At 40.0% G+C, this 17,997-nt stretch overlaps 1 protein-coding gene across 9 annotated transcripts in view; it reads right to left on the bottom strand.

Annotated features, from left to right (window-relative positions):
• Positions 1-17,997, bottom strand: part of DGKH (diacylglycerol kinase eta) — a 210,459-nt gene that overhangs the window by 75,423 nt on the left and 117,039 nt on the right. For all 9 annotated transcript variants that reach the window (XM_070471180.1, XM_070471184.1, XM_070471179.1 and 6 more), the window contains 4 exons: positions 9,692-9,796; positions 9,266-9,398; positions 3,056-3,162; positions 2,263-2,388 (listed from right to left, as the gene is read on the bottom strand). In XM_070471180.1, the coding sequence (XP_070327281.1) occupies positions 2,263-2,388; positions 3,056-3,162; positions 9,266-9,398; positions 9,692-9,796 (471 nt within the window). The remainder of the gene's footprint in view (positions 1-2,262; positions 2,389-3,055; positions 3,163-9,265; positions 9,399-9,691; positions 9,797-17,997) is intronic.

Genomic DNA, 17,997 nt, shown 5'->3' with positions numbered 1-17,997 from the left:
TATGTAAAATAGATAACCAACAAGAACCTACTGTACAGTACAGGGAACTTGACTCAATATTTTCTAATAGCTATAAGGGAAAAGAATCTGAAAATATATATATATAAATATGTATATATTTACTTATGTATAACTGAATCTCAGTGCAGTACGCCTGAAACTAACACACCACTGTAAATCAAGCATACTTCAATTAAAAACAAATAATAGCTGACTAAAGATAAGTAGAGCGCTAGATATTGCATGTAAAGACAACTTTTATAAAACCTTTCTAAAATGAATCATCACACAGATGATCTCCTTTCTTTTCAAAAAGTTATAAAAAGAGCAGCTGTAGTTTCAGAAGTAGAGAAATAGACTTCAGCAAATGCAGACTAATAAAAGCGGTGGCAGAGGTATACATCAGCAGTTATCCCCCCAAAAAAGAAATCTTAGGTGGGATAGAATCTTGACTTAAAATCTGGTTTGAACGGCACAAGAATGTTTTCAGGGTTAGGGTTGCGTGAAAACTCCAAAAAGAAAGAGATTATCTAATATAATCTATATATTATATTAAATGGGATAAAAAAATAAAAGGTAACATCTATGGCAATAAAAGAGCTAATTGATGAAGGAAAACAAAATCATGGCGGTCAGAAGAATCATGTTTACCAACCCAGGCTGGATGCATGAGACAAGTGCTCGGGGCTGGTGCACTGGGAAGACCCAGAGGGATTGGGTAGAGAGGGAGGTGGGAGGGGGGACTGGGATGGGGAACACATGTAAATCCATGGCTGATTCATGTCAGTGTATGGCAAAAACCACTACAATATTGTAAAGTAATAAGCTTCCAACTAATAAAAATAAATGAAAAAAAAAAAAGGGAGAATCATGTTTGATTCAAAGACCAAAAAGGAACACAAGATAACCTATCAGTCCTGACTAAAAATAAGTCATGGGAGTTATTTTTCCTCTGTGGCCCATGGAATCAATTTCATTGGTTACAAAATCAAGACATCATACGCAGACCTCTTGCATTCACTCATCTTCAAATCAACAGTATTTTTAAAATTTTTATTCACACTATTTTTTATTTTAATTTTAATTTTTTGGCCACATCATGAAAAGATTTTAGTTTCTGGACCAGGGATTGAACTCTCACCTCTGCAGTGGAAGTATAGACTCTTAACCACTGAACCACCACGGAAGTCACTTCAACATACTTACTGAGAGCAATGGTTTCCCATCTTTTCTTCTTGGGGGGAGGGGGCGACTTCCAAGACTCAAAACATGACCAAACAACTCAGCCTCCATGCAAGGCAATCAGCACCCAAGTGGGACAGCATCGCCCAGTGTGGGCGTACACTGCCTCCTCGCCCCGCCATCTTTTGGCCCCACGTCACCCTCTGAGGGCCGTGAGGTCACCCTGAGCTCCTGCTCAGACCACCCTCCTGCAGTCTGGAGGCCCAGTCCTCACGCAGGCTGTCAGAGGTGGGGGAATTCCTTGCCGTGGGCTCCACGCCACGCTGAATCTGCTTCCCACCACTTGCTTGCATGTACAAAGAAGATTTTAAATATTTACTCATTTCTAAAACATAAATGCATCCAACTTAAATTGTATCAGTGCAGGGCCTACTGAATTCAGCTTCTGTCAAGAGAAAACGCATGAGGTTATAGCAAACCCACACCTTGCCTGTCAGTCAAAACCTGGTGGCTTTCTGTCAGCAACAGGTGTTAAAACGGGCTGAAAATAGCAAACCACTAGATGCGGCTGAAGCTTGATGAAAAACAATAAGACTGTGGGAAAGAGGTCCTCAGATAAAAGAAGTATATAACAAGAATAGGTGTCATAAACAGGGCGCGTGCAGAAGTACCCAGAGTGGAAGGAATACACTTTGAAAAAGGTGCACGTTAAAACGGGCTTCCCTGGTAGCTCAGCTGGTGAAGAAATGCAGGAGAAGGCCTGCAATGCAAGAGACCGCCTACAATGCAGGAGACGTGGGTTCCATCCCCGGGTCAGGAAGATCCCTGCAGGAGGAAATGGCAACCCACTCCAGCATTCTTGCCTGGAGAATCCCATGGACAGAGGAGCCTGGTGGGCTACAGTCCACGGGGTCACAAGAGTCAGACACGATTAAGCGACTAAACCACCACCACCAAAACAGGTGCATGTACTACCAGGCTGCGCTCCGCCATAAATTCTTAGCTTTGTCTCTAAATCACACAGATGAAGATACAGGAAGAAACATTTCTCTTAATGGAAAATATCTGTAAAACTCTCACCATCGTTCTACACCAAAGGCATCTCCAATCTTGAAGACGGAGAACACTGCCACACGTTTTGTCGCAGACAGCACACTTGGCACTCACGGGCAAGTTCCCCTCGAGCCACTGGTGAGGCATGGCCACCTACACAGCAGGAAGAAGGGGCAGTCAAGTTCAAGACCACCGAGGACGTCATTCTTAGCCCAGGGAAGAGATACAATGAGTTCTTACTCTACGGAATCAGCAGCATGCGTCATTCCTGGCATGCCTTCCTTTCCCCCACTTTCAATGAGCATCTATTATGCCCAAGCACATAGGGATACAAAAATAAGACTAAACCCCTACCCCGCAGGATTTGTATTCTCGCTGAGCACAGAGAGGGATTATCATAAAGTGACCAGGAAGGGGCATCAGAGATTTGCATGCAAGGGAGATAAGGTTTTGAACGTGGGGGGAGCAGGCCCCAAAGTCTGAGGAGTGAATATCTGAGTATACAGCTGAGCTGAGCCTTAAAGAGTACCTTAGTCGGCCAGATAAGGGTCTACAACAGCAGCCCAGCTCAACAACCCCTCCTAAGCCCTTACACACCAATCCCCTTAAAATTTAAGAGCTGAAAGAAGCTACGAAGGATTGAATTGAAAATAAAAAGTCACAATCTACCCAAACTTTCCATTCAATCCTAACAATCAACACTTCCTCTTAACTTCCTGTTGTAATTTAACTAATTAGATGGCTCCCACTTGATTTCCACGGGAGCAGAGAATAAAGGAGTGGGGGGACCTGGGAGAGAGCAGAGATGAAAGGAGCTTACCCCATCCTCGTTCTCGATGATGTCCTTCCCGATGGAGGCCAGGGTCGTCCACTTGCAGTTGTTTGTTGCCCTCACTGCACACCGTTTGTGAGCCTTGAATTTACACACTAAAGAAAAAAGCCAACCATTGCTAAGTGAGTATGTACTTTTGGACCAACAATGAAAGGAAATCACAGCATGAAATTACAAAGGAGTGGGGGGCATGAGTAGAAGAAAGACAATATTTTTAAAAGCTTCTTACTCTTCAATAACAGTCGATATTCTAAAAAGCAAATATGATTATGTGCTTATGAAGCATTTTGATCAAGCTACAGACTGCTACTTAGAGAGATTTCACTTACTCCTAGGAGAAGAAAGGAGATAAATACTAAAAGAATTAATTATCGAGAAAGGAGACGACATGCGCGCGCGCGCACACACACACACATAAGAAGATAAAATTCAGTTATACAGGAGTTCTGGTAACATCCAATTTCTAAGTCTGGGTGCTGATTACATAAAAGCATTTAATTTGTGAAAATTCAACAAACTATGTACCCTTCTGATGTTTTCTTTTTTCTGTTTGTATACTACACTTAAAAAGTTTGAAAATATCAGAGAGATAAAGAACAAGATAATTCAGGGGAATTTGAAAGTCCAAGTACATCAAGAAAATATCCAGGCATCATGGGAAATACATCGACGAGGGTCACAAAGACGGCACTATCTTTTAAAAGTGTCCTGTTGGGACTTCCCTGATGGTGCAGTGGCCAAGACTCTGTGCTCCCAATGCAGGGTCCCCAGGTTCGATCCCTGATCAAGGAACTAGATCCCACATGTCACAACTAAGACCCAGTACAGCCAAATAAATATTTTTTAAAAGGTAAAAGAGTTGGAAGTGAGTAAGTAAAAAAGAGAAAAACAAGTATTGTATACTAATGCAAAAATATGGAATCTTAAAAGATGGTACTGATGAAATAATCTGTAGGCAGCTATGGAGACACAGACATAAAGAACAGACTTATGTACATGGGGCAGGGGGTAAGCAGAGGGTGGGATGCAAGGAGACAGTGACACGGAACATACATTACCACGTGTAAAAGAGACAGCCATTGGGAATTTGCTGTGTGACTCAGCGAACTCAAACCAGAACTCGGTAACAACTGAGAGGGGTGGGATGGGGAGGGAGGTGGGAGGCAGGTTTGAGGGAGGTGACTCAGGTAAATCTATGGCTGATTCATACTGATGTTCGGCAGAAACTAATATAATACTGTAAAGCAACTGTGTGTGTGTTAGTCGCGTCCGACTCTTTGCCACCCCATGGACTGCAGCCAGCCAGGCTTCTCTATCCATGGAATTCTCCAGGCAAGAATACTGGAGTGGGTTGCCATTCCCTTCTCGAGAGGAACTTCCCAACCCAGAGATTGAACTTGGTCTCCTGAATCACAGGTAAATTCTTTACCATTTGATCTACAGGGAAGTCCTATATCCTTCAATTGAAAACAAATAAGGTTTTTTTAAAAAAGATTTTAAAAGTATCCTGTTGGGATGACTACATGATAATGCAGAAGAAAGGAATAATGAAGTGACACTCCCACTACATGCATCACTAAAGCTCCCCAGCCATATTATCAGAAAGATACCTACAGAAGAGAAATAAGAGGAAACAGCAAGACCGAAGCAGCACATACGTGAAAAGAACAAATAAGCCACAGATTATTTGAAAAATTAAACCTTGCTTATGAAAATCAGAACTTGACTACTACTAAGCTTATCCATCCCTGTAAGGACACATGTTGTTCATTAGTTGCTCAGTCCTGTTGGACTCTTTGCGACCCCATGGACTGTAGCCCACCAGGCTCCTCTGTCCATGGGATTCTCCAGGCAAGAATACTGGAGTGGGTTGCCATGCCCTCCTCCAGGGGATCTTCCTGACCCAGGGATGGAACCCGTGTTCCCTGCACTGCAGGTAGACTCTTTACCATTGAACCACCAGGGAAGCCCACCAAGGACACGCATTAACATACAATTGAGCCAATCACTAATGAACACTGACGTTATAAAGTCTCTGACTTTTCAGAGAAATATTTAAAAGTAGAGACCATTTTGGTAGAAACATAGTAAGGTATCTGCTGCAAATTCAAAATGAAAAGGTGACTCCTTTTAGCATGGTTTTTGAATGTCTACCAGTAAACCATTAACAAATTGGAAGTAACAGGTTATGCGCCCTTCTCTTTAAATTGTCTTAATTTAATATAACATGAAAACAAACAGGTCAAGTAAAATAAATAAGATGCCTATATAGCCAAATGTTCAGAATGCTTCAGGTATCATAAATAGGCAGTATATAAATAGCCACCTAAATTGAGCCGTTTTTCCGTAAAAGCAATATGAATATATAGACACAGGCAATGTTACATTTACCTGCTCTTGCGTGTACACTGACAAATTCTTTACTAGAAATCATAATATTTTTGTTATAAATGACTTCGTGAATCAAGAACAGACTTCATATAGAAAACAAATTTTCCACTTAACTTTATTGCTGAGAATCAGTAATGTAAAGAAACAGCAATGCAGGAAGTAAGCTTCGTTTGAAAAGTTATTTCAGCATGATACCTGCTCCCTTTTGCTATAAGGCAAGTGACTTTTATATTAGTATTTTAAATTATTTAACTGGCTCAATCTGTTATTTTATTTCTCAAAAGAATGGTTCTAGTTTTAGTTTTAAAAAAGCAAACTCTTTTCTGAGTACAAATATGTGTTGTCTAAGAGACAAAGAAGGAAGTAATATAAAGAGGGCAACAGTGTCTAATTTCATGGCTTTTTGAACATTTTGCCATTAAAAATTAAACAGTTCATGAAAAATAAAAATCACTTTTGTAATAATAAAGTTCTTCATGCAATGAGCACTGAGAATCACAAAGGTGTTTAGTATAATACATAATGATTAAAATAAAACAAACTGGACTGAAATTACGGTTACTAAGGAATGGACATGAGGAATAGGCACCTTAATTTGGTAGGTGACGATTTTCTCCAAACAAGAGATTCTGAAATAAAGCATTTTTTCCTGACCTGTAATAGCCATTATTTTAAACCACAGAACTTAAAAAATATACTGGCTTATAATAAAATTATGATTCTTTATTGCAATATAGTCTTTAACAAGTTTTAAGTGTTCAACAGTGGTTAAGACAAAAATTCATAAATACCCGTATAGAGATATTTTATGCTGTTGATTAAAAAGAATTACCATCTAACTTTTTATTCTTAGAGTGCTGTTTAAATATGTGTGAAGCACAATTATGCTCTGAAATTATAATTAACATTCTCAATTGATTTAGGGAATTATCTGTGAAATGTATCTTCTGCCTTCTGTTTTTCATTCACAGACTATATGCAAGGCTTTAAAATGATAATTTAGTTATTGTTCAGCACAAGCCTAGAATACAAATCAGTACAGACTCCTTTTACTGTGAAAAAGGGGCAGAAAGACTAAGTAAATATGGTGTTGGTATTGCACCCTGGAAGCTGGATTCTATTATAACACATTATTCATTGTCATTATTGAATGAGTTCTTCCTGTATTTGCACCTCTGTTATAACTTTAAAAATTTTTTGCGTTGTAAGCCTCCAAGCAGTTTATGCAGATTTCAAGGGGATTTTTAAAGTTTAACTTTGTTTACAATAAACATATCCTAACTAACTACAGTCTCACAGAATAAAAAGGCTTCCCTAGTGGTTCATTGTAGAGAGTCCCCCTGAAAATGCAGGAGAGGTGGGTTTGATCCTTGGGTCAGGAAGATCCCCTGGAGAAGGGAATGGCAACCCACTCCAGTATTCTTGCCTGGAGAATCCCATGGACAGAGGAGCCTGGTGGGCTACAGTCCAAGGGGTCACAAAAGAGTCAGACATGACTTAGCAACTAAACAATAAAACGACACAAAATAAAAGGCAACCTTCTTGGGTATTGATAAAACCCTTGGGATTTCTAAAATCTTCTGCTAGAGTTCTAAATATACTAATGGGCAAGATTTAAAACTTTTATCAAGAAAAAAAATTGAATATTAACATATATTCCTCTAAAAGATAATTTTAAAATGCTATAACTGAGACTTTAAAAATCAGAAACTTAATTATCAATAGAATAATGTAACACATCTTTTTAAAGACTTGGAAGTTTTTTATCCTCACCAGCTAATGTAATTTTCATTTTTCTTTTAAAATGCTTAGAAAAATATTCAGTCATCTCACTGTTAAGTTCAACTCCTTTACAATTAAATATATTTAATAATGCATAACTCTCAGATCAGAAGGGTACCACAGATCAGTTCTAACAGTATCTAAGATACTATTAGATTTGATTTCTTTTTAGCAGTTTGAGGAATAATAGACTATAACGTAACTGTAGGGGGGCTTCCCTCATAGCTCAGTTGGTAAAGAATCTGCCTGCAATGCAGGAGACCTGGGTTCAATTCCTGGGTTGGGAAGGTTCTCTGGAGAAGGAAATGTCAACCCACTCCAGTATTCCTGCCTGGAGAATGCCATGGACAGAGGAGCCTGGCAGACTACAGCCCATGGGGTCACAAGAGTTGGACATGACCTAGTTACTAAACCACCACCAAGGTAATTGTACAAAGACCTTTAGAATATCTCCATATATAATCACTAAAGTCAGAAAGACTAATTATGTCTTTGATTTCAATCATTTGTTAAATCTAAAAAAAATATTTATGTCTCCTCCAAATTCTCATTTCATGAATTTTAATGCATCAGGCATTTAATGCATCAAGCAATCTGTAATTGCTTGATGAATTTCTTATACAACTCACCAAAAATGCCTACAATTTATCTGACTAGAAAAATAGCATCATTGTATGCATTCTCTTATTTCATTTTTATAGTATAAATGACTATTATCCCCATTTTAGAGAGCAGGAAGCAAAAATCTAAAAGGGTTAAACCAGTCCTGGTCATAGTTTCTAGTATTGAAACTGGAATCTGAACCCACAGAGTTTAACTACAGAACTCTATTCTTATGCACTAAGAATAGAGCTAATGGGTCATGTTAAATAGCTGAAATACTGATGTATTTTGGATTTTATAATTCAAAATGAGTTAAAACTGTGACTCTATTTCTAATTTATTATTTAATTGTAATACAGTTATATTACAAAATTACCTAAGAATTTTTTTGTATTAAGAGAAAAAAGCTAATAGTAGTATTACATGTAGTTTAAAAAGAAGTACACAGTGATGAAACTGCTAAGCAATTAAATAAATCAAAAGAGGTATGAGTTTTCTCCTGGTGACATTAAGTGGTCACTTCTCTTAAATTTTAAAAATAACCCACAAATCCTGTGATGAGAACAACAGCATAGACCTTATTTTTAGAAAACTTTAAAGAAATTTAAAAGGTGTGTGTGAGTTAGTCGTTCATTCATGTCCAACTCTTTGCAACCCCATGGACTGTAGTCAGCCAACTTCTGTCCCTGGGATTCTCCAGACAAGAATACAGGAGTGGGTTTCCATTCCCTTCTCCAGAGGATCTTCCTGATCCAGGGATCGAACCCAAGGCTCCTGCTTTGCAGGCAAGTTCTTTAGCATCTGAGCCACCAGGGAAGCCCCATTTATATTAAACACAAAGGAAATAAAACATTTAAAGTGATGTAGTATAAGTAACCACCGGAAATTCTGCCAAAACAGTGTATACCATCCACCAGAAAGTTTTGTCCTCTATAATCAAACAGAACAGAAAAAGAATGCTGGGAGATGAGAATGATATACAGTCTACAGAATTTTCTTTACCAGTAGATGCTAGTTCCTGAGGAGGGAAATGCCATGTTTTGATTTACGCGTGTATGCTCACTCGCTCAGTCATGTCCTACTCTTTGCGGCTCTTTGGACCAGAGCCCACCAGGCTCCTCTGTCCATGGGATTTTTCAGGCAAGAATACTGGAGTGGGTTGACATTTCCTCCTTCAGATGATTTTATGTTATCTTTTCCTAAGCTCAACTATGTTCTAAGCCGTTCGTATCTGGGCAGAGCTCGGCTTGAAGCCTCAGTATAAGGACAACACTCTGGTCCCCGAGAGGCTCCCACTTACTGCTTCCACCCAAGGGCAACGTCTTGCTGTGACGCTGATTCTCTGTTCACAGAGATACCGGCGGCGGCATGTTTACTGTAAGGACAGTGTCGAGGGAGGACACACCCTGGATGCTACTGTACCTTCGCAGGACAGGCCGTGGGAGGTGACTCCAGAAAGGCTTTCTCGGCACACGTTGCAGAAAGTGGGTCGGGCGTGGGAGCACGCGTACCAGTTATGCATCCCTGAGAAATGTTCCACGTTAAACTGGGCCACCTGGAAATGAGACGTCAGTGTAGGTTTGCCAAACGAGAACAGGACTACATTCAGAAGGTACCAAATGATGATCGAAATTTCAAATCCATTCTTTTTAAAACTAAAACACTTTGCTTTAGCTAAAAAAAAAAAAAAAAAAAAAAAAAAAAAAACTATATCAGGTTTAAACAGGTTGCTGAATGAATCTACATACTTCCCCCCCCACCCCCCCCGCCCCCCAGAGTATAGCTGTAGCATTACGGTTCACATTTATTCTCTAAGAGCACAAGAGGACAAGAGAGATGCTACTTTACCTCGTAAGGTTCTCTGGTCTGTACAGACTTCAGTGAGCTGATCCAATCCTCCATCTCTTTCCTATTCTCGGCGCACAGCATTAGTCTTCTAAATGGAGTGATTATCTGAAAGGGAGAATTCAACCTAACAATTGTTAACAGGCAACAAAGAGGTTATTACAAGACCTAACATCTTGAGAGGTGATTCTATTTCTAACCTTTGAGTCCTTACTTCCTTGATGAAGAAAGTATGATTCCCTATAATGTAAATGGATTTAGTTCTCACTGTGGTACAGAATGTTTCTAGGAAAGACACATTCCGTCAAATCTTTTCCGGTTTTTTATCTCATTGCTATTCACTCATCAGGCTTTTCAGTCCTTTACCCAAGCCTGTGAACTCAAATGAGCAAGAGTATTCTTATTTCATGGAATATATCTTGAAACTTAATTTAAAATATACTTCAAAATAATTCACAGTAAGCCTAGAATACATTTTTCAATATGAAAATTTTTTAAATTAGAAAATTAAAGGAATGTAATATTAAATGATTTCATAATGGGTTCATTACAGTTTCAAGACTATTCTGTTTTAAGTAATGTTGGGTTTTACACATCCTTCCCATGGCCTATTGTAATATGATTTATGTGAGGAATTTTTCTTCCTATTGTGTGGAACTCCACTGTACTTTTTAGTGAGAGCAGGGAAGAGGAATTAGCATGCAAGTCCTTTAGTTAGCTTTAAGAGAAGAAAATAATTATGACTTTCATCTTTTTTCTCATGTTACTAAAGAAGGCAAATTCATTACACCAAGAATCTTAAAGCAAGAGGAATAAAAATTTCATGCTCTTTTAGTACCAAAAGTAAGATTCTTTAAGGTATAAGATTCTGAAATGATTTGAAACCAGCCACTATTTATGTGTGAATACAATACTCTGGTTGTAATCTTGAAGTTGTTACACCCTAAGCATTTACAGAAAGAAGGGACCATTTATTTATTTGTGAAAGAAAAACAAAATGTTACATTACTACCTGGAAACTAATTCTGAATAATAAATTATATATTTATTTATAGAGCAAACAAAAAATTTTCTCAGGTTAAAAGCCATTTGACTGAGTGATAATCTACATATTGCATTAGAGAGCAGATTTCCCAAGTTATGGAAAAGTAATAATTATATTAAAAACAAACAAACAAACACGGAGCATTTCTCCAAAGGAGTAAACTGGCAAGCCTCAATCACTACAGCTCATCTTAGGAAATAAGTCCTTTACTCAAAGCTACAGAGCTCAGCACAGTTGTAGTTACTCACCGGTCACTGCCTATTGCCTCCCCTTAACCATCATTAGTTAAGGCTAACAATCCTTCCGCAGACCAAGGGGACTTCAGTACCCTGCACGGGCACTCGTGCTTAAATACAGCTGGCCAGGAGTCACATGGGTGGGGAGCACGAACCATTCAGCACTGAGTATTTGTTAATTGCATGTGAAATTGAACAGAACCTCACTTTTCTTCTGTTTTCCACTATGCTCTCTGGATAAAGCTTATTAGCAATTGGTCACTCCTCTTTCTCAATAAATAGTTAATGCAAAGAGCAATGCCTCCCTCATTACTTACGAGCCAAATGGATGCTTTATTGCTTCAAAATGTTTTTCCAGGACAGCTCATCAAGTGCAGCAGAGAGGTACCATTAAATGATAAAACACCCTGGCTCCAGTGACTGGCATAACACTCCAGAAATATCTGCGTGTCAATGGGACTGACTGAATAAATCTGGTGTTTAAATAAGTATCATATCCTGTATGCTTTACTTAATTTTTCTGCTATATGATATGATGTCAGTTTAAGGATTCCTTCTCTTCCATTATGATCTTAGAGTGAGTGAGATACATATTACACAGGTAAATAAACCAGGCTTGCTATCTTATTCTTTCATTTTGTTTCTGTTGTTGTTGTTGTTAATTTCTTAGTAAAGCAAGACATCTGATGGTTTTAACTATCTTTAATGGCTTTATATTCTTTAAAAGCCATTGTGAATTCTATGTGAAGAGGTTAAAGAAAGATGGAGAAATAGCTTCTAATTTTTCTTGCAGTTTTTGCAACTACATAAATGCCTCAATGCTGAAGGATTTCGGCAACATAAATCATGCACGTACTTCATGCATTCACAAAGTAAAATGTTAACATTTTCAAATTCTCCTTTTTTAAAAAAAATGCATTCTAAAATGGGCAATAATAAACCAGTAAAGATCATAACATATTCTTAAAATATAAGATTTTTTTGAGCCATACAGAAATTATAAATAATTGTGATTTACAAGCCTTGTGATGAAGAGATCTACTGATTATCAAGTTAAGATGTTGATCCAGAAAAAGGAAATCCTCCATAAATCATGAAATGCAGAGAGATCTCATTTGCGGCTGCAGGACCAAAAATACCTCAGGGGGCAACCCAGAACCGGCTGGGCTGAACGGAAGACAAGACCGGTTCAGCAGGCAAACCTGTGACACCTCCCAGATTGCCCCTTTCCCCTGTGGGTTAATCCCTCATCCATCCTCCAAAGCACGAGTCTTCTCCCCACCTTTAGCTGAAATTCTTCCTCATCACTGAGAAGAGGAGGAAAAGAATGTGACCTGATAGTCACAGCTGCTGACTGATGGGCTCTGGTTGCATCGTCACCAAACCCCACTAAACTGCAGCAGTCCTTCATCCAAATCTTTATTAGGAAAATATCTGAGAAGCAGCAAACTCTAAAAATTACTGAGTTCTACTCTGAAAGCTTTTTTATTACAACAGACAAGGGAGTAGGGTGGGGAGATGGAAGGACGGAAGAGGGGCCATTCCCAGGGAAGACTAAGTTTGCGGGTGCTCACTCAGTCTTGTCTGACTCTTTGCGACCCCATGGACTGCAGCCCACCAGGCTCCTCCCGTCCACGGGATTTCCCAGGCAAGAATACTGGCGTGGGTTGCCATTTCCCTCTCCAGGGGATCTTCCTGACCCAGGAATCGAACCTGTGTCTCCTGTTTTGGAAGGCAGATTCTTTACCCACTAAGTCATCGGGGAAGCCCTACTGGGGGCCAAAGCTGGGATGTTTCCGGAACTAGTCGACGTTTTCCCTTTATTGTGGGATTTGCACTTTACCTATTCTAAGGCATCCCCAGCTTCGCCAGTGGCTCACCAATAAAGAACTCACCTGCCAATGAGGAGACATGGGTTCGATCCCTGCAGTACAAAGGAAAGGCGTCTAACACTACTATGCATAAGATACATAACCAACAAACACCTACTGAACAGCACAGGGAACCCTACTCAAAATTCTGTGATAACCTATGTGTGAAAAGAATATGAAAAAGAATGAATATATATATATAGAGAGAGGGATACAGATATAACTGAATCACCTTGCTTATACTTGAACTAACACAACACTGTAAATCAACTACAATCCAATAAAATTTTTTTAAAAAGGAAAGATATCTAAATTAGTTTTCTAAGAGCTACCTCGAATAAAACACAAACTCTGCAGAAACAGAGATACTCTTTCACTTTGATGGTTACTGGCCTATAAGGGTTAATCCAACACCATGATTATGTTGTAAAAGGATCAAAAATTTCTCAGTCCAGGAAAGCATGTAAACATAAAAAACAGATATAAAACAATCTGGCATTAATATATAAAATTATATCAAAGAGTAACATTATAGTTAAAGACTTTAAATATATGAACAGGAAAAAAAAATTAACTGTATTGGTCATCTTTCAGTGAAAGAACTGTAGATAATTTAAATATTTTGTTTTGGTTTGTCTGTGGTTTCTAAAGCAAATATGTAGTATTTCAGTCATAAAAACATTCTTTAATTTTTTTTACTAACATTAGAACAGGAATTTAAAACTTTGCACTGTTTCAAAGGAGGATTTTTCAAACTTGGCCGTATTTTAAAATCACCTGGGAGGTCGGGTACATGAGACAAGTGCTCGGGCCTGGTGCACTGGGAAGACCCAGAGGGATCGGGTAGAGAGGGAGGTGGGAGGGGGGATCAGGATGGGGAACACATGTAAATCCATGGCTGATTCATGTCAATGTATGACAAAAACCACTACATACTGTAAAGTAATTAGCCTCCAACTAATAAAAATAAATGAAAAAATAAAATAAAATAAAAATAAAAAATAAAATCACCTGGGAGACTTTAAAAAATTCCAATGTCAAGGCCACTCTCCACACTGATGAACTCAGAACATAAGAGGGTGGGATCCAGCTACCAGTTGTAATTTTTTTAAACTCCCCAGTGATTCCAAAGTGCAGCCAAGTTTGAGAGCCAACGTTCTAAAGATGTATGCATGCTCAGTCGCTCAGTCGTGTCCAACTCTTTGCAACTTCATGGACTGTATGTAGCCCGCCAGGCTCTTCTGTCCATGGGATTTCCCAGGCAAGAATATAGGAGTGGGTTGCCATTTCTAAAGATATTTTATTGTAAATCCCCAACTGGAAACCACGAATGTGACAACAGAGTGATTCAGTGTCTGAACCCTGAAGTCACACTTGGAATGAATACCAACAGCATCCTTCCTTAGGCGTGTGGCTAGGAACGCTTCCCGGCTCTCTGAGCCTCAGTTTCGCATCTGCAAAGAGAGGCCGGAACAGCTCCTCACAGCTCTGCAGAGTGTGGTCTGGATTAGGGAGACAATCCAAGCAAAGCCCTCAGCACAGTGTCTGTTAGGAAGCCAGAGATGAGATGAGGTACATATTCACAGCTTTCCTCTATAACATACATATATCTTGTGAAAGTGTGCATGCATGTTAAGTCGCTTCAGTCATGTCCAATTCTTCGTGACCCCATGGACTGTAGCCTGCCGGGCTCCTCTGTCCACGGGATTCTCCAAGCAAGAATACAGGAGTGGCTTGCCATGCCCTTCTCCAGGGAGTCTTCCCGACCCAAGAATCAAACCCTCATCTCTTACACTGTGTAAGTGTGGTCACAGACAAAAGCAATAGGAACTTGGGTCAAAAATGGAGGCATTTTGCCAACAAAATAGTCACGGACTAGGAAACCGCCAAAATAGAATTAAAGATAATGACCTATTCCTTAGAAGACATTAGAAAATATCAACAAACAAATCAGGAAACAATGGTCCCCCCCCACTTTAATTGCACTGTGTCTAACCTTACCCAAAGCAGGATTATAACGGCGAAAGGCTTACCAGAGAGCATGAGATCCCAGTACACCAGTGAAAGAGTTCAGAATGCTGTCTCTGGTAGGTATCATGTCTCAACTAATTAAGACAGAGGGTTCCTACTGCAGGGATGGGGGAGGCGGGCAGAGGAGGGAGTGAGAGAAAGTGTGTGTGTGAGAGAGAGAGGGAATGAGGTGGAGGTGGTGGTAAATGTGTGTATGTGTTACTTGCTTAGTCATGTCCGACTCTGCAACCCCACAGACTGCAGCCCACCAGGCCCCTTCCATGGGATTCTCCAGGCGAGAACACCAGAGCGGGTTGCCATTTCCTTCTCCAAAAGGAACTATAGAAAGAAAGAAAATGAAGTAGCTCAGTCGTGTCCAATTCTTTGCGACCCCATGGACTGTAGCCCACCAGGCTCCTCTATCCATGGAATTTTCCAGGCAAGAATACTGGAGTGGGTTGCTATTTCCTTCTCCAGTGTGTGGAGAAGGAAATATACATATTTCCTTATACAAATATACACATATACACACACACATATATGTATATATATATATATGTATAATACACATGTCAAGTGGATGTGTGTAAGATAGAATGTATGTGTGAGAGTGTGTGGTGTGTTGCAGGGATAAAAACATAGAGGGTTCCTCCTTTTAATTAACATTTCTGATTCTGCAATGATGGAAATTCTGCAACCTTCTCTGGTAACTTTAAGTGCCCAACAACTTTTTCTGTTAGAAAATTCTTATTTCTAATCTAAAGGTCTACTACACAGATATGTCTGCCCTCTGGCAAGTACTTACTATTATATCTTTAGTGATTAATCCTGAATTGCCTTGATTGAAATAAAAATTCGTATGCAGTGAGAAGCCCTTCTTGGAAAGCAAGACAAACAGAAAGTCTAGTTGTGCTATAACAATGTTTGTTGTCTGTATTTGTTATAACTTAGGAACTACACTTTGACTTTGTTAAAGCTGAACCAGTTAAAGATATATGTCTTTATAACACTAGGTTCACTATACATGAAGTGGCCAAAAGCTCAGCCTTAATATTCCTCTTTCATCCTTCCTCATAAAATCTACATCCATCTCTTAAATTATGTATGTTCTCTTTTTTTCCATTCTCCTTTTATGGAATGAAACAATTCACTTTGACAATTTAAATGTGCCAAACTGCAACATAGCTAAGCATCCTACGTGGGTATTTTGAGAGCAGAGATACTCCCATACTTCAGAGAGTAAACACGGACCACTACATCCAAAGGCACAGGTCTTTAATGATGTGTCCATACTTGAATCAAGCCAAGAGTTTTTCAAAACATGCTCCAAATCAGACTTGGTGAATCAAAATCTTATTGGGGGGGCATAAATAATTTCAGATATTACTGTATAATTACAGGTAATTCTGGTGCACCTCCATTAATCAACCATGAAGGATAATAGAAGCAACCAAGTTTCCCATTAGTTAAGGAAGGATCTGGTCTAAATAATGTAAAGAAAATGATCTTAAACTTTATGGCTCTTCATGGGGAAAGAGCCATACCTCTTTCCCCATACTCCTGTGCTCCCAAGTTTCCAGAGTATTTCTTTGTGTAGGACCCATGTGTAACATGGAGAAGGAAATGGCAACCCACTCCAGTATTCTTACCTGGAGAATTTCATGGACAGATGAGCCTGGCAGGCTACCGTCCATGAGCGTGCAAAGAGTCGGACACGACTGAGTGATGATTACTCACTCACTCATATGTAACAGCCCACCACCTTCAGCACCCCACGTGATACAACATTAGTTACCAAATGGTGATCTTCAAGGTTTTTGTTTGGCCATCCTGTTGACCACTGAAGTGCTGTGTTGTGAAACAACAAGTTAATATCTATCGTATTAGACAGGGTCCTTGCTCATCACAATACAAGCAGCTCAAACCTATTTTCTTCAGCTGACCACTCCATACCCTGTTGGTCCCTAGAGGCACTGAGTTTGCAAATCCTACACAAACTCTGGCACCTTTGCCTTCTAAGGTCAGTGCTTCCCTCTTTTATCATAGTTGCTTTAGCCCCACTGGTTTTCTAAGATGACAAATACTGATCTAAAAAGCAATTTTTCTGAGGGGTTGGATGTGCTGCTGTGCTATGCTAAGTGGCTTCAGCCGTGTCCAACTCTGCAACCCTGTGGACTGTAGCCCGCCAGGCTCCTCTGTCCATGGGGATTCTCCAGGCAAGAATACTAGAGTAGGCTGCCATGCCCTCCTCCAAGGGATCTTCCCAACCCAGGGACTGAACCCAGGTCTCCTGCATTGCAGGCGGATTCTGTACCATCTGAGCCCCCAGGGAAACCCATGAAGACTGGAGTGGGGAGCTTATCCTTCTCCAAGGGATCTTCCCGACCCAGGAATTGAACCAGGGTCTCCTGCATTGCAGGCAGATTCTTTACCAGCTGAGCAACCAGGGAAGCCCCCTACTTTCTATATGAGGGGTTTAAAAAGTGTTACAGCAAATTAAAAAAAAAAAATTATTCCTCCACTGTAAAACACTGAACTAAGTAACTATGGTCAACTCAGTATCTCTTTCTCTTTCACAGCTTCTGCACACCCAGGTTTTGTTTGAGAAGAAAGATGGAAAATGGGCAGAGTTAAAATCTGGCAACTAAATTTTGAGGGATGCCTACTAAAGAATGAAGGGTCAATACAACAATGAGAAAGATCTGTGATAGATAAATCAAGTGTGGCAACATCTAGATGGCAGTAAGAGCGAGGCAATGAGGATGTGGGGGTTCATCACAGTTATTCTGAGTCTGGATTAAAAAAAAAAGTACCAAGCATTTGGGAACCCCAAGCAAAACTCTTTAAGGAAATGAGAAGGCAAGGGATGTGGGAGTCTTAAATCTCAGCTTGCAGGCCACACCCACCTGGACACAGGCGTCTGACCTCCCACTCCCTTCTCCCACGCTGCTGCTCCTCTGAGTGGCTTCAGTCACGTCTGAGTCTGTGTGACCCCACAGACTGCAGCCCCACAGGCTCTTCCGTCCATGGGGATTCTCCAGGCAAGAACACTGGAGCGGGTTGCCACGCCTTCCTCCAGGGGAATCGTCTCAACCCAGGGATCGAACCCGGGTCTCCTGCGTTGCAGGAAGGTTCTCTACCACTATG

Source organism: Odocoileus virginianus, chromosome 8 (assembly GCF_023699985.2).
Source record: "Odocoileus virginianus isolate 20LAN1187 ecotype Illinois chromosome 8, Ovbor_1.2, whole genome shotgun sequence".
Taxonomy (NCBI): domain Eukaryota; kingdom Metazoa; phylum Chordata; class Mammalia; order Artiodactyla; family Cervidae; genus Odocoileus; species Odocoileus virginianus.
The sequence above is the reverse complement of the archived record's forward strand: the minus strand, read 5'-3'. Positions and strand labels throughout refer to the sequence as shown.